Source organism: Meleagris gallopavo, chromosome 1 (assembly GCF_905368555.1).
Source record: "Meleagris gallopavo chromosome 1, MGAL_WU_HG_1.1, whole genome shotgun sequence".
Taxonomy (NCBI): domain Eukaryota; kingdom Metazoa; phylum Chordata; class Aves; order Galliformes; family Phasianidae; genus Meleagris; species Meleagris gallopavo.
In genome coordinates, this window is record NC_139404.1 from 83522477 (window position 1) to 83544563 (window position 22087).

Genomic DNA, 22087 nt, shown 5'->3' on the forward strand with positions numbered 1-22087 from the left:
AAGATGAAGTGCAAATCAGGGGGATTGGACCTAAATGATCTTTGAGGTCCCTTCTAACCCAAGCCATTCTATGATTCTATGATTGGCATCAAACAGGAATGCATTCTTAATCTGCTTTAATCTTTATACGGAGTTAATTTCATCCATTATTTCCTTTAGGCAAAAAGCTTTCATGTGGTGCGCCGCAGAAATTTAGGGGACTTGCCTGAACCTCAGGGCTTAGTCCCAGATACGGCTAACAGCTTAGGGGGAACATTCTGCTTGGCCATTCCAGGTGCCATAGATTGCTAACACAGGAGCTTGGTGCTGGCATGGGTGGGAATGGTCAGGAAAGCTGATCAGAGCCCAAATACCTGTTTGTCACAGCCTCCTGGCAAATGTTTCGAAGGAGGATTTTTCTGATTGTAAGATTTGAGGATTGAGCTGGCAGTGCAAGAGGTGCATCAGAGTGATGTGATTGATTCAGCATTGTCAGTAACACCATTTACGATGGCAAGACATTTGTAAACAAGTTGTGCCATCACCCTGTCAGTATTTTTGGACACTCTTCTTTTGGATTCAGGGTTCTGCCGCACATTCCTGTGTAATTACAGGAGCTACAGTGACGAGTGACTATTTTCGCGGAGAAAACCTTGATCACAGAATCACAGAATCATAGAATGGCCCGGGTTGAAAAGGACCACAATGATCATCTAGTTTCAACCCCCTTGCTGTGTGCAGGCTCGCCAACCACGCCCGCCGCTCCCGGGGCCGCCCCTTCCCTCTTTCCTCGAAGCCCCCGGCGTTGGGCGAGGACTGTGGGGAGGAGCCCGCCCGCCCCCCGCGGCCGCCGGCTCCCGGGGCAGCTGCAGGGCGCCCTCCCGCGGGGCAGCCCGGGCCGGTAGCGGCGGCGCCGAGGGGCAACGCGGGAGCCGGCGGCGCAGGTAAGGGAGCGGTGCTCCGCGCTTCGGTTCTCGCAGCCTCTCGGTTCCTTTTCGAAACGGAGCAAAGGTTGGGAAAAACTTTTCCAGCCTCTGCCTCTGCCGCGTTTCGTTTCGGTTTTACGGCGATGGATCGCGTTCTGCTCGGCCAACAGCGCTTAAGGCTGAGTGGGTATCCAGCGTTGCGTTGTCCTTCTGAGAAACAGCTTTTGGGGATGTCAGAGCTCAGGAACTGAACGGAGAACTACTTGAAAAAGTATGCTTTTTCTCCTGCGTCGAACTGGTTCTTTGAGGATTACTATGCACGTATATACCTCAGACTTGTGTGATTTCTCTAACGTGTGTAACTTTGTTTGCTTTGCCTTGTAGTGCTATTTTTGTCGTCCTCTTTGAGTTGCAGCATGTGCCATTCCATACATCAGCATAAGTTCTTTGTTATTTGCGAAAGGGATGTATTCAGCATCTATCTGATATGAAAACTCATCACTAACTGCTGTTACCATTCCAAAGTTGGCTCAAAAATTTTTTGCAACTTTTCAGTGTTGCTCATGTGGATGTTTCCTGTATCTTTCTCTTTGCAAACATGGGTAAATCAAACAGATTTCTCTCAGTTGTGGAGAGCATGGGTAGAAGTATCTGCAGGGGCAGAGAAGCCGGATGAATCTCGAGGAGAGCGTGAATAATTATGCCAGTGTTTGGTTGAACCGCTCTCTGTTTGCTCTCGCACAGTGAATCTGCCTGGAAATACCATCTTACGGTGCTGCAGACAGCCAGCGTGGCGGCACAAAATTGAGACTTGTGCTTTTCAGGCTTAAGACAGAAATCATAGAATCACAGAATAGTTGGGTTGGAAAGGACCTCAAAGCCCACCCACTTCCAACCCCACTGCAATGGGCAGGGTTGTCTCCCACCAGCTCAGCTGCCCAGAGCCCCATCCAGCCTGGCCATGATTGCCTCCAGGGATGGGGCACCACAGCTTCTCTGGGCAACGTGGATCAGAACTCTTGACAACTGGCTCGTGCTCCACTTCTGAGGTGCAACTGGATGCATTCACACACTGCTGTGGTGGGCAGTGGTGATTGCTTTGTCTTCTCTAATTTGGTGAGAGTCAGGCAAGCTCCTAAAACCAGGGATTGTAAATAACACTGCTTTTTAAAAAATCTGTGCTTTTGAAGTGAGTAGCACAGCACTGTCACATTCCTTTCTTACTGTGCAGCATGAGTCAGACCTTGCGTGCTGGCACTGCTTTGTGCCTTGGATGACAAGAAGGTGCCCTAAGTCCCTTCTCATCCAGTTATGCCTGAACTAGGATCTGCTCTAATGTTTTAGTTCTCTATGAGCAAAATTCTCAAAACCTCTTCACATGACTGTACACTTTAGCCATTTCTAAGATGCAGAGTGTAGCATCTGTAACGCCAGTCATTTTAGATGAGTTGCAGGACTGTTGGAATCCCAAAACTCCTGCTCAGCATCAGTGTCCCTGCTTGTGCCACCTCCACTGCCAGCTGAGAGACAGCGGGTGCTGCTGCTGCTGCTTTACCTTTGCATTATGAAGGACTCATTACATTCCCTGATGATCTTGCACTAGCTCTGGCTGATTCTCATCCAGTGAATGAAGGTGATCCTGTAATGAGAACCTGTACCTGTTTCTGTGAGGTGTTTTAATTTTTCTAGCTGAGATAACTTGGACAGATATTACCAGTGTTACTGACCACCTTGCCAGTACTCATTTATTAGTGTTTTTCTTTTGCATCCATGTTTCTGCTGTTGAAAGCCTGTTTTTCCCAAGCAGTAGTGGGTAGAGGCAGTGCACTTGGTTGCCCTTGTGACAAGCAGTACATCTCTTCACGGCTTACAGAGAAAACTTCCAGGTACAAAAGCAAGTCTGCAAAGGCAAAGCTCTTGATGCAAATCCCACCTTCCACTCTGTTGCTTGGTTTTATGGGAATTACTCACAAGAAAGCTTTTTATCTTTTTTTTCCTTTGTATCACAACACAACTCTGCAAGCCTCATGCTCTCAGATATCATTGGTTACAGAGTCCGAATCCATGAGATTTAAACACATATTTGAAATCACTTTGTTTGCCTTTTCCTGCTGAAGCCCCCAGGGGCTCACGCAGGGGCCCATACACCACAGACAGGCAGGATGGCTGGAGGTGAGGAATCCCGTAATGGAATACCTTCAGAAATCATGCATGCAGGAAAAAGAGGCTGTGTCTCACAGGAATCAGCAATTTCCATGAGAAGCCAGCACACAGAGCACACATGCCACTGTGCTCCAGTCTCCTCCCTCACAGGGTACAGGAGGAGCTCAGCTCTTGGAGGGGCCACCTGCTTGGTGCCCAGTGAGGAGCCATGCTGAGCATTGCAGAGTCTGGCTGAGCTGGGCTGTGGGATTTTGGTATGAAAATTGAGTCCCACCTGTGCCACTGTCAATAACTTATTAGTACTCTTGCGTGTATTGATGTCAGCTCCATCCCATTTTTTGTCAGCTTGATGCTGTCCTTCAGATGAAAGCTTACCAGCATTCACAGTACGTGACACTTCTGCTTACCATGTTTGGTGACTCTTTAAAATAGTCTTCTTAGTAATATTCTCATTCAAGTTTCTCATTCAAAGCCCTTGGTCACCCTAGCAACTAGTACTACAAAATGAAGTGCTACCTTAATGCCTTTCCCCCCAGTAACAGCTCGCTACCATAAGGGAACAACCTCTGCAACAAAAGGATAATAAATCATACTAAGCCCTATCTTTGTTACCTGAAAATCTGTTCTTCTCCAAAGAATTCCTCACTTTCTTTCAGACCTGGCATACTTGCAGGTGGAAAATACCTTCTTGGATCACTCAAGCCCTAAATTTTCTCAATATCCTTTTTTTTTTTTTTTTTTTTTTTTAATATGGATACTTCTTCAATTAATATTTGGAAACGTAAGTCATCACAGCAACTTCTATCAATCTGCAAAGTGCTATGTAAGCACCAAAGACAGGATTCTTCACAGTCCAGATGGTAACTACTATGGATTACAAATATTTATCTCAATCTGGTAGTCTTGACTGTTTTGCTGTCTTCTTACACCATTCTGCTGAAGCCTTTTTCTACTGTTAAGATGCTGTAAGAGCAGTTCCATAGAAGAGATGCTGATATAAACCAAATCTTGTTTTATTACATTTCCTCTCCAGAGCTGGGCTTTCAGCTCTAAATCTCCAGCTGATCCAACAAACATTTGATCTCCTGATATTTTTCTAGCATGTCTAGCAGGAAGCAGCGAGGATGTAGGTAAACACACCTGGAACTACAAGGAGCCAGAAGTTATAGCAGGCATGTCCAACCAACAGCCCATGGCCTGGCCCATCCTGCCCTGCAGCCGCTCCCTGCCCCACACCATCATGACAGTGGCTCTGCCCCACTGAATGGCTCATCCCAGCTTTGGGTGCACACCCATCACTCACAACAACCACACAGCACTGTGTGAGCAGCGCTGTCTGGGCTGAAACTGAAACATGGGGCATAGTGCAGTGCTGACCCAAATGGTGGCAAATAATGTTACGCCTTTTGGTACGTTGGCTGAACACATCCCTGTGAACAGCAAATAATATGCAGATGTGCCTTCTGTTGTCGTACAGGGATTTAAGAATAGGTTTCAAGAGTGCTGAAAAAATCATCAATTTTTTGGTATATTTGCAATTCCAGTTTAGTCAACATAACTGTACTATCTGCAAATTTTCAAATGGACATTCAACTCAAAAGTTTGATCATATCTCTCTACTGGACTTTTATAAGCCCTCTCTTACCAGAGAAAGATATTCCTCGCTTCAGTCGTGCCTTATCCATGTTATCGCTTTTGGCAATATGTACATTTGTGAGCCTCCTATTTTATGATGTTGGCCCACATCAGAGGTGGATGTTGGTGGTATGGCAGTAGAGGTTGAACTTTCCCACAAATATGCCCTTACATTTTCTTGCTGTGTGACTGATAGCAGCAAAGGAGCAGTCTGACAGAATGACATCTGACATGAGAGTACATACAAAGCAAAGGTGCATCATTAAATTCCTCCGTGTGGAAAAAAAATTGCCCCCACTGACATTCATTGACTCTTGCTGAACGCTGATGAAGACCAAACAGTGGATGTGAGCACAGTGAGATGGTGGGTGGTGTGCTGTAGCACTGGTGACAGTGGATCACCTCCACTGGTGCAGATTTTTATGAGCGCATCATGCAGGTTCTTGTTCATTGCTGGCAAAAAAAAATGTATAGCTAATGGTGGTGGCTACGTTGAAAAATAATGTTTTGTTGTTGAGAATATTCTCTATCTAATAGTGTTATTTTTCTCTTTTTATCTGTTGTAGTTTTTATGGAAATAAATAGGAAGCATTACTTTCAGAGCAACATACATATTTTATTTGCACCCCAAGACTTTTCACTCAGTGCAGCCCAGGCAGGCCAATATGTGAGACACCCTTGAGTTATACTCTGCAAAAGTCTTTTATTCAGGGGACTCAGAGCAATCTCTTTAGCGTGGTTCCAGTCTGATCCTTTGGGAGGAACTGTGCATTGGAGCAGAGATGAGGGAAGGGAAGGCAGGGAAGTATCTACTCGTGCTGTTTTACACTTAACTGCAAGCAGTGCTAGGAAATAATGGACTATGTGTGATCAAATTGGCAGTCTTGGATTCTAAAAGTTTCATATCCCCAGAGAAGTAGTGCTCTGATGTGGAGAGCCAATGGTAAGATAGTTACAGCATGTTTACTGTCCCCGGCTAACCCCTGAGATGAACTGATTATGGGAGCAGTCAACAGACATGCAGAGGAAGGAAAAGAAAGCCAAAAAATGGAGGGTCATAAGAAGTGAAAAAACCCAGCATGGAGCACTCAGGCTGAGAGGGACAAGTGTTGTGGAAGGAGGAGCTGCTGTTGAAGAGGAGGTACTAAAAAAAACAGAGTAGTTTGGGTTGTGGGCCCAGCCCAACTCTGTGAGGGATGCTAGCTTGGAGTTCCTCCAGTCTAAGGTCAGCATATGGACTTCTGATCATTGACTTTCGTTTTTCATCCCTACCTTCTGGGCCTGAAAATTCAAGCAAGGTGTGAATTCTCTTGTGGATTTCAAAGATACCTACTCATAACACTTTTTTTGACCTAAAATTCTTTATCTTCCATCTCCTTAAATCATATCTATCAAGGCTGTAGGGTTGTTTTTTTTGAACGCTTCAAGAAGTCTCAAGTGCTGCTTTCATATATGCAATTATTTGCATAAGTTTAATTTTGAGGTAGCGATCCCATCTGGGAACCTGGGGTTGTAGCTGCTGAAACGCTTTTAGTCTTGACATGAGATCAGTATTGTATGCAGCAAACATAATAATTACAGATAATTCCAGATCAGCATGACCCTTTGTAATGTTTGCAGTTTAATGGCTGCAGAGTAAAAGGCACTTGCATTGTGAATGTATCTTTGCTTTCAAGTAAATTTGTCTGGGATTTTGTTCATGTCAGATGCATTAAAATGTTCTGGATTTCAGTTTTCACTAGAAGCTGTGGGATCAGGATTTATGCATTGACTAGGAAGTATCTAGCAATGTCTTATTTCCTCCTCTTATCAGTGTGCATTATTTTTACTGACATAATGATTGATTACCATGAGCACTGTGGATGAATAAACACCATTTCAAATAATTTAAATGCCACACTGTCTGTTTCCTAATCTGTGGGGGGAAAAAAAAAAAAAAAAAAAAAAAAAAAAACTTTATTTTTACCACTGCAGTAACTTTGCTAACATTTCATATTCTGTTTTAACTTCTGTTATCACACAGTTCTGCAGCATTGCAGAAGAGTGAGTCTGTGGCCTCATAACTCCTGTCATTTGGGGGAAAAAATTGTTTCTGGTTGACTGTCCTCTTCAACATCCTCCAGGGCCTGATAAACACAGGAAATTACAGGGCATGCTGATGTGACAGAAGAATGTGCAGCCAGGGAAGCTGAGCGCATGCTGCTGGTTCTGATTGAATGGGTGCGTGCAGCCTGGTCCTGTGCAGGCTGTCCTGCCCCAGGCTCTGGATTTTTAAATGGAGAAGGGAAGAAAAGCACATCTGTCTACTTCTCTAGAAAGTGACTGAGCAGCAGTAGCCAAGTTGTGTTGCTTACTTTTCCATACAGTTTCCAAGTTATGCTCAGTCCCCACATTGCATCCTCAAGAGATCTTGAGTGAAATCTGTAGAAGTTATGAAGCTTTCCTCTCAAAAAAGTCAGGGGATGTTTGAATTTTTTTTTTCTTTTTTTTTTTTTAGGTCTGTTTCTCATCTTCCTTTCTTTTTTCTACGAGCATAAGTGAGATAATTTTGAGGCTAGAAGGCAGCTTTCAATACCCAGGAAAATGCATACCATTTCTTGCATGCTTGGCTTGCTCATTCTCTCTTTCCCTCTTGATCCCCACATTCCCTTCTGACCCCAGGGAGAAAGGTGCAGCCTGAGCTGGGGAATGAACACCCAGGGTACACAAAGCATTTATAGTTAGAAGCGGAATCTGTGGGCTGCCATCGACAACCTGTATTTGCTTGGCAAAGTTTGAGTGTAAAAATACTTTTGCAATACCACCCAGCATGTAATTTCTGGAAAGGCTTAAATCATGCAAAACTTTCTGTGATTACTGCAAGAAAAATGATACTTTGAGCTCACATGTGTGGGGAAAAAAATGTGTCTCGCAGTCACAAGTAGCTGTAAATTATTCTCATTCCTTATTCCAGTCAGCTGCAGAAACATTGTCTAGTGTTTAGTATTTGGAAACTACATAGACAGCTGTTCCACTGCCATCCTTGTGACTAGTTATCTTTTCCTCCTCTTCTCCTGGCACCACAGGACCACTGGGTCCTGGGTGACACTCATAGAACCATAAAATGAAGGGAATCTTAAAGATCATCAAGCTCCAACCCCATGCTGTGGGCAGGGCTGCCACCCACCAGCTCAGGCTGCCCGAGGCCCCACCCAACCCAGCCTTGAATGCCTCCAGAGATGGGGTATCCACAACCTCTCTGGGCAGCCTGTGCCAGTGCCTCACCACCCTCTGAGTAAAGAATTTATTCCTAACATCTAACCTAAACTTCCTTTCTTTCAGTTTAAAGCCATTCTCCCTTATCCTAATCCCTATTAGACTCAGTAAAGAGTTGGTCTCCTCCTGCTTATTATAAGCTCCCTTCAAGTACTGGCAGGCTACAGTGAGGTCTCCCTGGAGCCTTATCTCCTCCAAGCTGAGCAAGCCCAATTCCCTCAACCTTTCCTCATAGGAGAGGTGCTCCAGCCCTTTGATCATATTTGTGGCCCTCCTCTGGGCCCACTCCAAGATTCCACGTCTTTCTTGTGCTGGGGGCCCCAGCCCTGGACACAGTACTCCAGATGGGGCCTCACAAGGGCAGAGAAAATCCCCTCCCTCGCCCTGCTGGCCAACTCTCCTTTGATGCAGTCCAAGAGAAGGGCAGCCTTGGCATTCTCCCTGCTTGCATCCCTGGCAGGTGTTGAGCTTTAGGGAAGGGTTGGCAGATGAGAGTGTGACTGTAGCACTTATAAAGAAGGGGCTATGCCAGCAACTTTGGCCCTGGCACCATTGAGGATGGAAGAAGCTCTGGGATGTGCATGCCTCACAACATCAGCTCTTCTGTGGTTTATTTGCTAGCTTATTGGATAAGACTCTGTGAAAATAAACCCTCAGACTGATTACTGGGATGGGCTGCACAGAGGGTTGCTGAATTCCCTCTGGTTCCCACAGCAGGGAAGGCAGCAGCCTGCCATGGCTGTACACTTCTCATACTGCCAGGTTCTGTGGGTCCTCATAGTGCCTTTGGCATTATACAAAGCCCACAGCATGCAGCTGGCAGAACTGATGTGTGTCTTTCTGGATAAAATACATAAACAAATCCCCGTGTCTCTGAGTGAACTCAGACTGGACATTTCACTCCCCTAAACTAGTAATAATCAGTTGTATTGCTTACAGTAGTCATTCTTTTTCTGGTTCTGTTTTGTTTTCATTGGATATGAAGTAGCTGCTGCACACACCATTCTTGTCCCCTTCTTCCTTCCCTTATTTTCTTCCTTTCCTTGTTTTGAATAGTTTTGAACAGAATATCTTGATGGATAACCCAGATTTATGGCAGACAAACCTTGGAGTATTAGAGCTCTAAATGACTCAGGTTATTTATTAACTCAATCTGCTGACTGAGATTTACCTTTGACGTTTCATGTACTATGCACTACAAATTGCACTAATGCATTATTTCTTTGAACTTACTGCAGCTGTGATCTTCCGGAGGTTGGATTTCCATAGATTTCATTTAGCTTTGTAATGCAGTATCTTGCTTTGATGAGTGGTGCAAAGTACATCTTTCCATTTGGAATGCTATGCACCTGTGATGAATAATAAAATATCTAATGAAAAAACCCTTTTAATGAATGCTGTTCATTGAGTACAGACATAGGGTGGGGAAAGGCCATTTCATTCGCCTCTCATATTAATTCAAAAAAGGAAAAAAACTGACAAGTCTGAAAAGACATCAGTGCCATTTGGGCCAGATGGTTTTAGAAGAACCAAACAGAGCAACAGGGCTGTTGTCTGCAGACATCCCAATAAAACACGCAGGTAAAAACCCAGCAGACTGCTTTGTATCAGCGATGTACTGAGCACTGGGGGGGCTTAGAGCTCGACTCAACGTTTTGTGAGTGGAAATGGATGTTTCCATCACTGTCACTTTTCTTCTCAACGAGAAGACAGTGAAATACTCTTGTTTTTTTCCCTTCTCCTTTGTGGCTATATAGGTCACCTTTCCTCCTGCAACCACATAGTAGTCTTGGCAACAGTAGGACCTGTGTATGTGGAAAAGTTTCCCCTTCCTAAAAATAATAAATTGAAAAATAATGCTTTAAGTGGAATTTATCTTCCAGAAATAGGAGCGGGCTCACACTACGTGACTAGGCAGCATTACATGAACCATCTGCAAGTACTGTGTGGCCCACAAGCCACAGTTTAAAACTTCTTATGCTGAACTGACCATAGGAAATAATTACTGAAAAGAAAAAAAAAAGATCCTCTGTATTCTGTTGATGCCCAGATGGTTCTGCTGTAGTGTGATGGTGAGATTTTTAAGTAAGCAACAATAATAAAAGAAAGCACATTTTGCTAATTCTCTTTAAGTGGTTATACTTGATTACATGTTGTCTGTGCAGAGATTTTGTGTGCCTTTGAGTCATGATGCACAGTAACTGGGCTTATAAAAGCCTAAAAGAAAAAATGCAGTCTGATCTTAGAGCTGTAATTTTCATGAAGAAGCTACTGGATCCACGTTAACTCTCCTGGAAGTTGGGATGATGACCCCAATTACTAGATCTTTCAATGATGCTGCCACTAAATATCTGTGTGGCACTGATAAAGTGATAAAACCTTATCACTCAACTCAGTCTACTTGATGGGGCAAACGTGGCTAGCGGAGGGTACATAATTTACCTATCATTCACCTACTGATAGGTATCACTTGATGTTTGTAAATCCTCATGAGGCATCTGGATTGAACTGCAAAATAATGTATTAGTGAGTGGTTACCCATAAGGTCTGTACACAGTACATTTTCTCCTCTGTCAGGCATTATCTTGATTTGTGGAGCAGAGAAACATACAATGCTCTGAAGGTGAAGGAGCCAAATTTTGAATATTCGTGTTCTGTGTTCTGCTAGTGTGAGACCAACAGCGTGCCACTGTACATGATAACTGCTTTTTGTCTTAGCTCACCAGCTGCCAGCTTTGCATTTCAGATCAGCACCTTTGCAGCTGGGTCACTTAGTCCTGATCTGCAAACCTGTGAAACTTAGGAGACTGGCTGCATGTCTTGAGCAGCCAGGGGAGACAAGCACCCAAATGCATTTTTAAATAGTGTAAGTGCTTATTTCATTTGCACTCTTCTGATCGAAGCAGAGAGATCAGTTAAAATGATAACCCACAGAATCTACTATTCCAATAATCAGTCTGCTTCTTTCTTTTTTTACCCTCAGGTATTGCACAATAGAAAACCATGGGTAATTTCAAAGGCCATGCACTCCCTGGAAGCTTTTTCCTTCTTTTTGGCCTGTGGTGGTCAGTGAAGTATCCCCTGAAGTATGTCTGTCGAAAGAACAAGAGCGCTTGCTACCTGGGCTCCAGGGCAGGATTTCAGCGCCTGGAATTTGTTGAGGGCATCATCAAGGCTGTCTTTGCCCTGATTGGTAAGCTGGATGGAGTTGCCAAAGAAAATAAAAATGTAAAAGGCTGTTCTTTTTAACAGTTTTTTTCTTTTTTTCCCCAAAGCTGGTTCTCTGACAAAATGTATTTTGTTCTGTTTTGTTTGTTTGTTGTTGACTTGTTGTTTTGTTTTGTTTTTAATTAGTGGTGCAGGAAGGATTGCATCATGAACAGGTTTCTTGATATATTTTTTGTCTTGAGTTCAAGAGAGGATGCCATTCTGAAAAGGGGTAGCAGATTGATACATGCTGTTCTGCTCAGTTAAAAAAAAAAAGTGAGGCGCTCTTTGGATTCTTCTGATAGACATTTGGGTCAGAATCGGTGCTTTACTTAATTCCCCTTGGCCTTTGAATATTATGTGTTTAATAATTAGTGAAGCATCCATTAATGATTACATCATTATGACTATAGCATGGTTTTCATCTATAGCACTCTTCTACATATAGCTCTTCTACAGAGCTTCTGTAAGATCTCTTGGCTCCTTCAGATGTGGTCCATTTGAGTGTCCATGTGCTGCTCACTGCTTCAGAGAAGGAGCAAAGGTATTTTAGGCAAGAGGCCATCATGTGCAGCCTGTTAGTACCAGGCAACAGGGCACTGCTTAGCTCTTTTTAAATCCAGCCATTCTAGCCCATTGCTATGAGTGGTTTCAGATGGCCTGCCAGCTCTTAGATGTTGGTAGGCTCCTCAGAGCTATTGATATAAAGTATAAATGCAGGTACTTTTTATTAACACCATCAAAAGTGAAAATACTGACAGAGAAAGAATGAACTCCAGGTCTTCTTGGTGCCAGGGGTCCTGTTTCCCATGTTGAGGCAAAGCACACTATACCAATGGGGCTGTGCAGAGACTTGGAAATACCAGGCCTTGTCTGGACCTGAATGTGCTGCACAGCAGCCATTTGCCTTTGTTGAGGAAGTAAACTAAGTGAGGGGCATGGGGAGCTCAACATAAAAAAATGTGGGCCTCAGGTTGGAAAAGATTGTAATTTTAATTAATAAGCCTCTATTTTATCTATCTACTCTTCTTTAAATCTCAAAGTTCCCTGGTGTCTAATCCAGGATTTATCCCCGTACATTGTTCCAAAGCCTCTTTATTGTTTTCCTGTCTTCTCTGGGAACTGTACCAGTTAAGATACATCTGCACTAAAGTGATGTTATGATTACAATATAATATGCTTTAAAAAATTATCAAAACCTGAATAATAATATTCACTTTGAGGGTAAGGGCATCTTTCCTACAAATGTCCCAGTCAGTGTCTTAGAAGAAGACAAGCAACTAAAACACAAATCCAGTGGGAAGAAAAGCTATCAGCTTTAATTGTTGTAATTTCAAGTCTGGTAAAAAATGCGGATGAGAAAGTTTGGCAAGAATGAGCACTTAAAGCAGTGGAAGGAAGTGCTGCTTTGGTGTTGGAAAATTCAAAAGAAAGGTGAAAAAACTCTGCGTTAGTTCTGTAATATATCTCCTTATACAGAGGGATGCTGGCACATGCTGTACTAAACAACACTACAAATAACTGTAGTGACTGAAAAGCATGATATATACCAAACCCTTCACAAACTTAATTGATGATATAAGTATCCTAAGGCTCCTTTCCCTTTTCTGGAGCACTGTTCAGTTAGCAAGATAACAAGAGGCCAAAGTAAGGAAAATGATGGAGTAGCAATACAAATAGTAACTCTGTATATGTCCTCATAGGACCTTTAATGGCACTGCACAGCGGAAGGATTTCCTTTTATGGTTTTATCATAAAGATCTCCTTTGAACTAAGAGTCTGAACTCTGCCATCCTGCATATTGCAGGGACTGATGTGGGAAGTCTTTCTTTTGATTACTTCGGCATGTGTTAAACTCATGTTTTAAACACTGGGAAAGACAGCTGAAAAATTTATTCAATAGCAATTGTTTAAAAATAAAAAGAAGAAGACAAAGCACATAATGGCCACGTCCATTTTCACTACTGAGAACTGCAGGATGCAAATAGTCTCATCAGGAGTGGAGCTGAAGCCTGGCTTCCTGTGGCTTTCTTCTTTCTGGATTGTCTGATGCTTAATATATGCTTGAGCTCCTCTATGGTCTTCCCCTCAGCAAATAAATTTATTTCACCTCTCTTCCACCCACTGCCTTTTTTCCTGAAAATGTATAGAATATTAATGTCTTTGAGGCCCTCTGTGCCTCCATTTGAATTTGCACAACAGATTAGAAACTTTACTGGGAATGAGTGAACTGGGAAGAAGGAAGAAAAACACAGCAATCACATGGAGCAGACTTCAGGAAACTGGACCCAGATGTCTGACATTTTGCTGCTGCATTAGTGTATATTTCTGCCTCCTCTGTTTGTAAAAAGCCTTCTCATCAGTCTCTATCCTAAGCACTGGGACAAATAGCAATATTTCTCATTTCATGTGCAGGAATGGTGGCTGAGCAGTTTGTTCCTGACGGACCTCACCTGAAGTTGTATAATTACGAGGAAAAGCACTGGGATCACTTGATGAACTGGCAGCATGCCACCATGTATCTCTTTTACGGCGTTTCAGGCTTGGTTGATATTGTGGCTCATGGAACTAATGCTCTGCCAGTGGCCATGGACAGGATGATGCTTTCCTTAGCAGTTTTTATTGAAGGTGAGTTTGCTTTTCCCTGTAGAGATGCCTGTGAAACTGGCACACAGCTATCAGCCCTTTTATTGGGATTCTCGATTCAGCCTTAGAGAATGAGCTCTATGAGAGATGAGCATTAGCCACCCTGAAACCTTTAAAAAAACAAAAAAAACAAAAAACAAAAAACAAAACAAAAAAAAACAACCCCAAGAATTCCTGGCTCTCCTTAAACTGCTAAGGATTTGTCCACATTGTAGCTCAAGAGCTCAAGAGCATGGTTCTGCAACACACAGGTTCACCTCTGCTTTCCTAAGCTGCTAAGATAGTAATAGGAGTGTTGTGAGAATATTTCAGTTAAGTGCTCAGTAGTTCAGGCACGTGCTTCAGTGTATGTACCAAGAAAGTATGCTGTCAGCATGTGTGTTTCTACCTGCACAGCTGTCACGCTCTGGAACTACAATACAGACATACTCAATTTTTACTTTCTGTGAGCACAATCTATCCCTCTTGTTACACTTCTTAAATTACTCACTTATTTTATTCCAGGTTTTCTTTTTTGCTACCACCTTCATGGGAGAGCCATGCTGGATATTCACGTTCATCAGTTATTGCTGTATGCTATCTTTGGAGGTGCTATTTGCATATTTCTGGAAGTTTTCTTCCGTGGCAGTATTGTACTTGAGATGTTCCGTACAAGCCTCTGCATATTACAAGGCAGCTGGTTCTGGCAGGTGGGTCATTACTTTGCCTTGGGAATGTTTTCCTTCACCAACATTAGTCATCTACCCCTTTGCAGATGTTTGAAAGCTCATATAATATGTCTTTTAAATAGAAACCTCAAAGGACTCATGGAAAACAGCACACCATTAATGTCTCTTTAAAGAGGCATTTTACAGACAATAGGCCATTTTACTCCTGCTGTATTTTATTTGAATCAATACAAAAGCTAAGTTGGTTTTGTTGAGCTTTCCCTTGCAATAATCATTAAAGGTCCCCTCTGATCTCTGTAACATCCTATCCAAATCTGCAAGCCAAACGGCAACTATTTTACAACCCTGGCAATGTTTGCTGCTGTGGGAACAGGTGGTCAGTGCCCAGGGGAGAATGGTAAAGGGGAGGCAAACAGCTTCATTGCCCTTCCATGAAGAAAAGTGAAGGCGCAAATGATTTTTCATGTGCTGAGGCAGGTTGCCTCTTTCTACATTCTAAAAACATTTCAACAGTGGTAACCTACATTCAAAAGGTACTTAAACTCCCAATTCCCATTAATCAAGTACTATACAGTTTATAACTTCTCCAGTGTTCGAGCATGTGAGCAGGGGAAGTAACAGTCTAAGCCTGTACGTTTTGGACTTGTCCAGCAATGACTCTTCAGAATGTAGCCGCCATCCGTTGGCTTATGTGGGGATTCTGTTGGATTAATGAATATTTCATGGCATCCCTTTGCTGTTAGAGGGAATCTCATAAATTGTTGCAAACTTCTAACAGAGCAATAGGAGTGCTGGTGACTCCATGAGTTTGATCTTATAGTGGAGAACTGAGGTCACTACAGTGATTTTTCTTTCCGGCATGTCTAGACAGCCTTCTCTTTTTTATATGCTGGCCAGACACTATGAATAAAAACGTTTGCTGTTCCTTAGGAGAACTGGACACTCAGCACCAAATCAAACATTTAAATACTTGCTTTGGCAGGAAGACAGACCTCCTAAACGGTAGTATTTTTCTATAAGTGAACTCAAGAGCTGCAGCACTCAGTGTTTTCTTTTTTTTTTTTTTTTTTTTTGTAAACATTTCCTCACTGATTTAAGAAGCTTTACAAAAGAGGAATTAGTTGCACTCTTTTATTCTTTGTTGTCTATCTAGTCTAACTTTAAAACAAGTTATTCCTTTAGCTGCAGAGTCAGTGTGTTTTCTGTTTCAAAGTAAAAGCTGAAGAACTAAAAATAGAAGAGATTTAAGTGCGTTTTTTTTCACACCCACATTAGACTTCAACCATATGTGTGACTAAAAACCACATACTGGCTGCAGCATGACAGGTCTGTAGAAGGTAAAGGAGCTTTCTTTCTGCATCATCAACACCTTCATTCATTGAGTTCTCAGCATGTAAATACAAAATGCTCTCCTCTCCTCCTTCTTCCTTTCCCCCTTTTCCTAGTTCCCAAATCCTCAACTAAATGGTTGAACTTTGAAGAGTATCATATAGTATGGAGGAGTGGTGCTGGTAAGGTCTGACCCCTCACCAGCCATGGGGTTACTAATTTTCTAGTTTATGGAATGATATGAGTTTGGTCTTTCCTAGCTCTGGCTAAGCAAATCAGCTATATATTTCTCACAAGTTTGTAGCCTTGGGTAAGAAAACTGCATTTTTACTTTATTTCAAAACCTAATGTTTTTCCCAGATGGAAGCAGATGTAGGGCTTGCCTTTGTTTATTGATTTATTATTCATCTTCTGAATTGTTTAACACATTCCTGAACACTGTTGAGAATACATGCAAGTGGCTGGGTGGGTTTTCTGTACGGTGATGAGTTTGTAGTTTGTAAAACATGTGGCTGAGAATTATCCCCTTTCCTTACTACAAGTGGTTCTGGTTGTGCTGAGCCTTGTTGGACCACTTGATCACTCTCTGAGCAAGAGCAGAGTGAATCTGAAACTGGCTCTGTGTCTTCCAAGTCATTTCTGCACAAAGCTTTGTGAAATTATTCATCCCATCTGAGTGTGATTGCAAATCTGTTTCTAATAATCAGCACTATGAGCAAATGAAATGTCTTCTGTGTGATGGGTAGCATAATATATGATACAGCATAGCATAGACATCACATGACGTCTGCTAAATATCTTTTATTTTATTGCAGATTGGCTTTGTTCTTTATCCTCCAAATGGGAGCCCTGAGTGGAATCAAATGGATCATACCAATATGATGTTCCTGACCATGTGCTACTGCTGGCATTATGCTTTTGCTATTCTTATACTTGCAGTGAACTACACAATTGTCAGCTGGTAAGTTAACTGAAAACTGTCTAAAACTATGGAGACCTGTTTGTTTCACCAGGAGCTTTATTTTTGGTAGACTTTACCAGCAAATCAGTTTCCACAAAGTAATTAATTGTCTTGGAAAGTAAAATGAAATTAGCTGTAGATAATCAGTGAGGAAAATGTGACTAGTTGCTTCAATAGAAAGGAGAAAAATATTCATCAAATAGAGTTTGGATAGAATAATGCTTCTAGCATTGATAGTCTTCCACATTTGTAACTGCATAACTTGCAGTGAGTTAGAAGTTGGGGAAACCTTTTTCTTTCTTTTCAGTGCTTGTCTTTACCAATTCCAAGTGGATTTAATAACAGGCTTAATGACTTGAAGATGATTGGTCAGGTTTCACTGCTAGTACTTTCCTTTGACCAGACCTGATTTTTTTTTACTAGCCAGTTTCATCTCTAATTTCTAAAGATAGCTCTTTTCCTTGCTTCCCAATGCTAATTGTGACAGAATTCTGACTGCTGTGTGAACTTTGCTGTAAAAATGATCCTGATCCTCTGCACGGTGTCTTCAGCAGTGGCCTGTTACAGGTCTTAATAAATCAATCATCTGAATGCCCTGATTTGATGCAAGTGTTGAATAGTTTTTTACTTTCTAAAAGCAGCCATGCTTTTCTTTGAGCCACTATCTGATTCCTAATATTTATGGCAAGCCTTTCTTTTTTTTTCTCCAGGGCAGTCCGGTCAAAGATTAAGCAGTCTCAGTCCATGGAAATGGGATTACTGAAAACATCTGAACGAGATCAGGAGTCAGAAGATGAAATTTAGTATGAATATGGCTCAACTAGTTTGTCCGCTCTACCATTAGGCTAACTGATACCTCATTTCTTGACTTGTTTACTGTCTTACTTGCTCTTTAGTACAGCTTGCAATGGAAATATCATCGCCTAAGAGTTGTCTACATCTACACAGTTAGATCTTCATTTGTGGAGGGTAAGCCTGGTATTGATTCGCGTTGGTTCCACTAGAACCTTGCTTATCACATGCCTCAGTGAAAAAGAGACTAATATTAGACATACTCAGAGTGAGGTGGCATTACCAAGTCTGTGTGTTAGACTCATTAAAAGCTAAGCAAAATGTTTTCCATCTGCTGCTGAACGAATGGTTTTGTTTCCACAATTAGGGTGTCCAAATAAGTGTGTTTGTTGAACTGCAAACAGCACAGTGCATAAACAAATCTGCAGACCTGGAAGAGAGTAGAACAACATACAAAATCACAGCCTTGCAGCTGTCTTTTATAACAAATTCACATCTTTGCTTGTGGCTTTATGTTAAATGGAAAGAACTACTCACAGCAAAGCCCTTCAGCGTTTCCTTGAACAGTGTGCTGTGTGTTCACTCCTAAACTTCTGTAGGAGGACCAGAGGGGTGTATAGTAAATGCAAACTACCACAGTTCCCTTCTTTGCCTAGATAGTCTCGCCTCTTTGCTATCATTTGGCTTTGAAAGGCAGTGCATTGACCCTGCTTCTCCCCAGCACATAGAGCAGCTTCTTTTCCAGTAAAATTGTCCTGCGTCAGCCCCTGGCTAAAAAAGCAGTTCCTTTCCCTAGTCTATTTCCTTCCCTTACGTGGGGTTTGGTGCAATTTCAACAAGGCTTGGGGGCAGACATACGTCTGTACCCAGCACCTGGATCTGGACTAGGTGATACTGAACTGTGAGGTGGATGAGATGGGCTTGCACCTCTTCCCACAAACGCTGAGCAATCTATACAATGCAAAATCAGTGATTTATAGTCTATACGATGCAAAAGTGATCAGTGCAAGGGCAGAGGTTTCCTTTAAAGTGGTTCTGTGCCCAGATGGCCGTGAGTATTGTTCTCTCTGTATAATAATAATTTTTTATTTTTTTTTCCCCCTTCTTTAATTGCATTTATTTTTCCCACTGGAAAAGCTGCAGCCAGGCCCGGGGTGCCCTCTCCAGCACTCAGTCTCACTTGGGATATGCTCCAACCTCAACAGTTGCAATAGCAAAATAACTGATACGTGGCAGAAGGCAGCAGAAGAGTGAGTGTGTAAGCACACTGCCCCCGTGGGGCTAACTCCTGCAGCCTGGCTCTTACTCTCTTGATATCTTACAAAACTGGGCTTCAGTTTTCCAGGGGTCTGATGACAGGAGATGTGCTGATGGTCATGGGCGATGATGCATGGTCAGCTGTGGTGAGGCGGTTATTCTGGAAAATAGCTTCTAGCATTTAGAGCATTCCACCTAAAAATACTATTTTCTAGTTGCTGATGCAGGAGTTCTATTCAAATAATACTGGGTTTGGTGCTGCAGAAGTATTTGTTATTCTGCTATTTCCGTATTCTCCTGAGGGAATGTAGCACTGGGCTCTGGAAGAGAGAGTTGTAGGGTCTGGACCCTCCAGTTTCCAGTTTCACCAGAAGAATGAGTAACATAAAATTACTAATTGTGGTAAGCTGATTGCTTAAAAAGATGAGCAAAAACATAGTTTTTAGCTCAAGAGGATCTCAGGGCTCAGAAAAAAAATAGCACTAAATGCTTTTTCTATAGCTATTTTATTTCATTTATAAGATTTTCCCTTTTGTCTCCTCTCTTCCAAAGAGAATTTTTGTTAGCTACATGTGCTGTTAATGCTGAATTTTAGAACATCAGGCTTACCAGTGCCTTTCTAAAATAAACAGGGTCATTTATTTTGAAGGAGAAAGAACTTTTCTCCTCATAGACAGAAGAAGTGCAAGTTTCTTTGGTGCTTTTTTTTGCTGATAAGCCCGGTTAATACTGTACAAATATTAAGGTGCTGTATCTTTAAACTAAAGTGAAATCCTAAGCAGGAAAAAAAAGTGTGTTGACATGGCTGAGTTTTGATATGACTTTTTGGAAGAGTTCAGCTGGTCCTTTCCTGAATTATTTTAGATCTTTACCAAGTGTCACAACACTTGAAAGTAGTGTCAGATTATCTATCAAATCTACATCAGGATGTAAAACTAGCTGGCTGCCAGACTTTTCTGTGTTTACAAATGCAAACTAGGAAACTTCAAATACATAGTCCTAATATCATTGTTTCTCTTATTGATTGCTCCTCTTCACTGTCTTTCTCTGAAGTGCCTTGGAGATTTCGGCAGACTTTAACAAAGTGTGTCTCAGGACATCATTGTAGACTAGATATCAGTATGGCATTTTTGTAGCTCTCACTTTTGCAACAGTTTTACTGTAAACTCTGAAGGGATGGATATTTAATTCCCTCTGAAAATCTAAGACTTGAGTTTCATTACTGCAGTTTCATTGAAATCAAATTTTCTGTGGGTGTAAGGGGAAGGAACCTTCAGTTTGCTGAGGAGCTTGACTGCTAATAGCATCGGGGCTACCTAGGCCAAATGTAGCGTATCATCGCACCCAGCTGTAACTTAGTACTCACTCATTGCACTACATGGCTGGGGTGTAAAGCTTCTGAAGTGCTGGGAAATGGAGAAGATGGTTACTTATAGAAGAGAACCTGGGGAATGTTACTAAAGTCTATCTCAGTGAGCCAGAATCTGTTGGCAAAGTGACAGGTCCTCATGGGATTCAGTCACCTGAGCGAGCTGTGAATATGGAAGCTGTTTAGCAAAAAATCCTGCTTTTTCAGAAGCAGAAAGTGCCAGTACTTAGACTTAACAGTCAGGAGAGTCTCCAGCTGCCACTTTTCCTCTTGGGACCACCTCAGCCTCATGAGTTCAGCTTTGTCCCTGTCCATGTCCGGATGTTATTTCAACAGTGTTTGTTTGTCTGCTTGTTTTCTTTTGAGAGATCCTTTGCAGAACTCAGCCTGCTGAGGTATCTCCTGCATCTCCTCATGTTCCCGTGTGGTGAATTCCCTGTAAATGATCAGAGACCACCAGACACGCCAGCTGGTTGTGGTGCTGCTTTGCTTAGCAAAGGTGCCTCTAAAAGAAGCCTGAAGTGGAAGTGAGTGCAGTCTATTACCAAGTACTACAGGATGTACTCCTTCCAAAACCTCTCTTTGTATAAGAGAAGTTGGCATTGTATTACCAGACTTGAAGAAATGCAAGTAAAACAGGTCCTGAAGTCTTAAAGAAAGAGCAGTTTCTTGGATTTGCTTTTAATATGTAGAGTGTTATGGTGGGATTTTGTGCATAATGTACCACATAGGACAGAAACAAGCATTTCAGGGGTGGGTTTTCATTACACAGAACATCTGACTCAGTCTTTTCAAGTGTTATTCAAAACAGATGTCCAAGAACAGGAGGGTGCCTATGTGGTGGAAAGGGAACAACTGTTGGCATTTCACTAGTGTCTGATTTTGCTGGAATTGAATGAGTGGAGGGAACTCTGACAAGTTTGCAAACACCACTCAGAAAAGGTAGCTGCTCTCAAGAGAATTTAAATTATTGTTAAATATTGGTGTCTTTTCAAAACTATATGGTAGTGTATAATGACAAGATATGCCTGTAATTTTATTTAAATAAAATCAGTTTATTCATCTAAGATGTCTGTTATGTTTTCAGGGAAAAAACATAATCATTATGGGGCAGGATGGGATAGATAGACATGTTACTCCGACGAGCCCACCTAGAGTAAATTTGGCAGTGCAGAGGATTTCATCCTAAATACTGAGGTAACAGAAAGCTTTGGTAAATCTGGTACTTTAATGTACGACCCCTATATGGTTCAGCTTTGCTGGTCTATGGCAGTTGGGTTAGGGCTACAGAAGTTAATGGAAGAAAACAGAAAAGTTATTTATCCAGAAAGTCCCTTAGTATGTGCAATAGTGGAATAAAGACTGAATTTCAAGTACTCCCAAGGACTGCACATCTGTTAAAAGGGAGGAGGATGACTGGAAAACTGCTGGGCATTTGCCTCTAAAATCTGTTCTAGGTCAAATATGTACTTGCTCAAAATAAGTGGAAAAAGCCTAATATTTGTCAAACAGGGCATAACTAGTCTTCAAATGACTTTCAGAATAGTAATTTCTAGCAACTTGATGTGAAATCGTTGCAGTTTATGGATTTCTATAAGACACTACATACACTTCTTAGAATAAAAACACATTTTAAAAAATAGTTGAAAAAGCATAATTACAAATACGACATCATGGTTTGGAGCTTTATTCAGGAAAAAAAAGTTCTTGTGTAAGGGCTACTACATTTTAATAAGATATTCTGAAAAGGATGTTAGCCAAGGGGTCAACATCACTGCAAGGGCATGAAATGAGATGGTTATGTCTGCAAATTGTTGCATCTCTGAAAGGGAGAAAGAAGAAAAGGACAACAAGCTGCATTTCTAAAAGAGATCCATGCAACTGATTAGCAATTGAGCAG

At 41.9% G+C, this 22087-nt stretch overlaps 1 protein-coding gene across 2 annotated transcripts; it reads left to right on the forward strand.

Annotated features, from left to right (window-relative positions):
- Positions 1–764: 764 nt before the first annotated feature.
- Positions 765–21254, forward strand: TMEM45A (transmembrane protein 45A). Of its 2 annotated transcripts, none has more exons than XM_010720172.3 (6): positions 765–923; positions 10942–11151; positions 13581–13793; positions 14316–14500; positions 16624–16769; positions 17480–21254. In XM_010720172.3, exons 2-6 carry the CDS (start codon positions 10962–10964, stop codon positions 17571–17573), a joined length of 828 nt encoding a protein of 275 aa, XP_010718474.1. In that variant the 5' UTR covers positions 765–923; positions 10942–10961; the 3' UTR covers positions 17574–21254. The 2 variants fall into 2 exon arrangements, with proteins under 2 accessions (XP_010718474.1, XP_010718481.1); XM_010720179.4 differs by lacking the exon at positions 765–923 and adding an exon at positions 1045–1176.
- Positions 21255–22087: the final 833 nt, after the last annotated feature.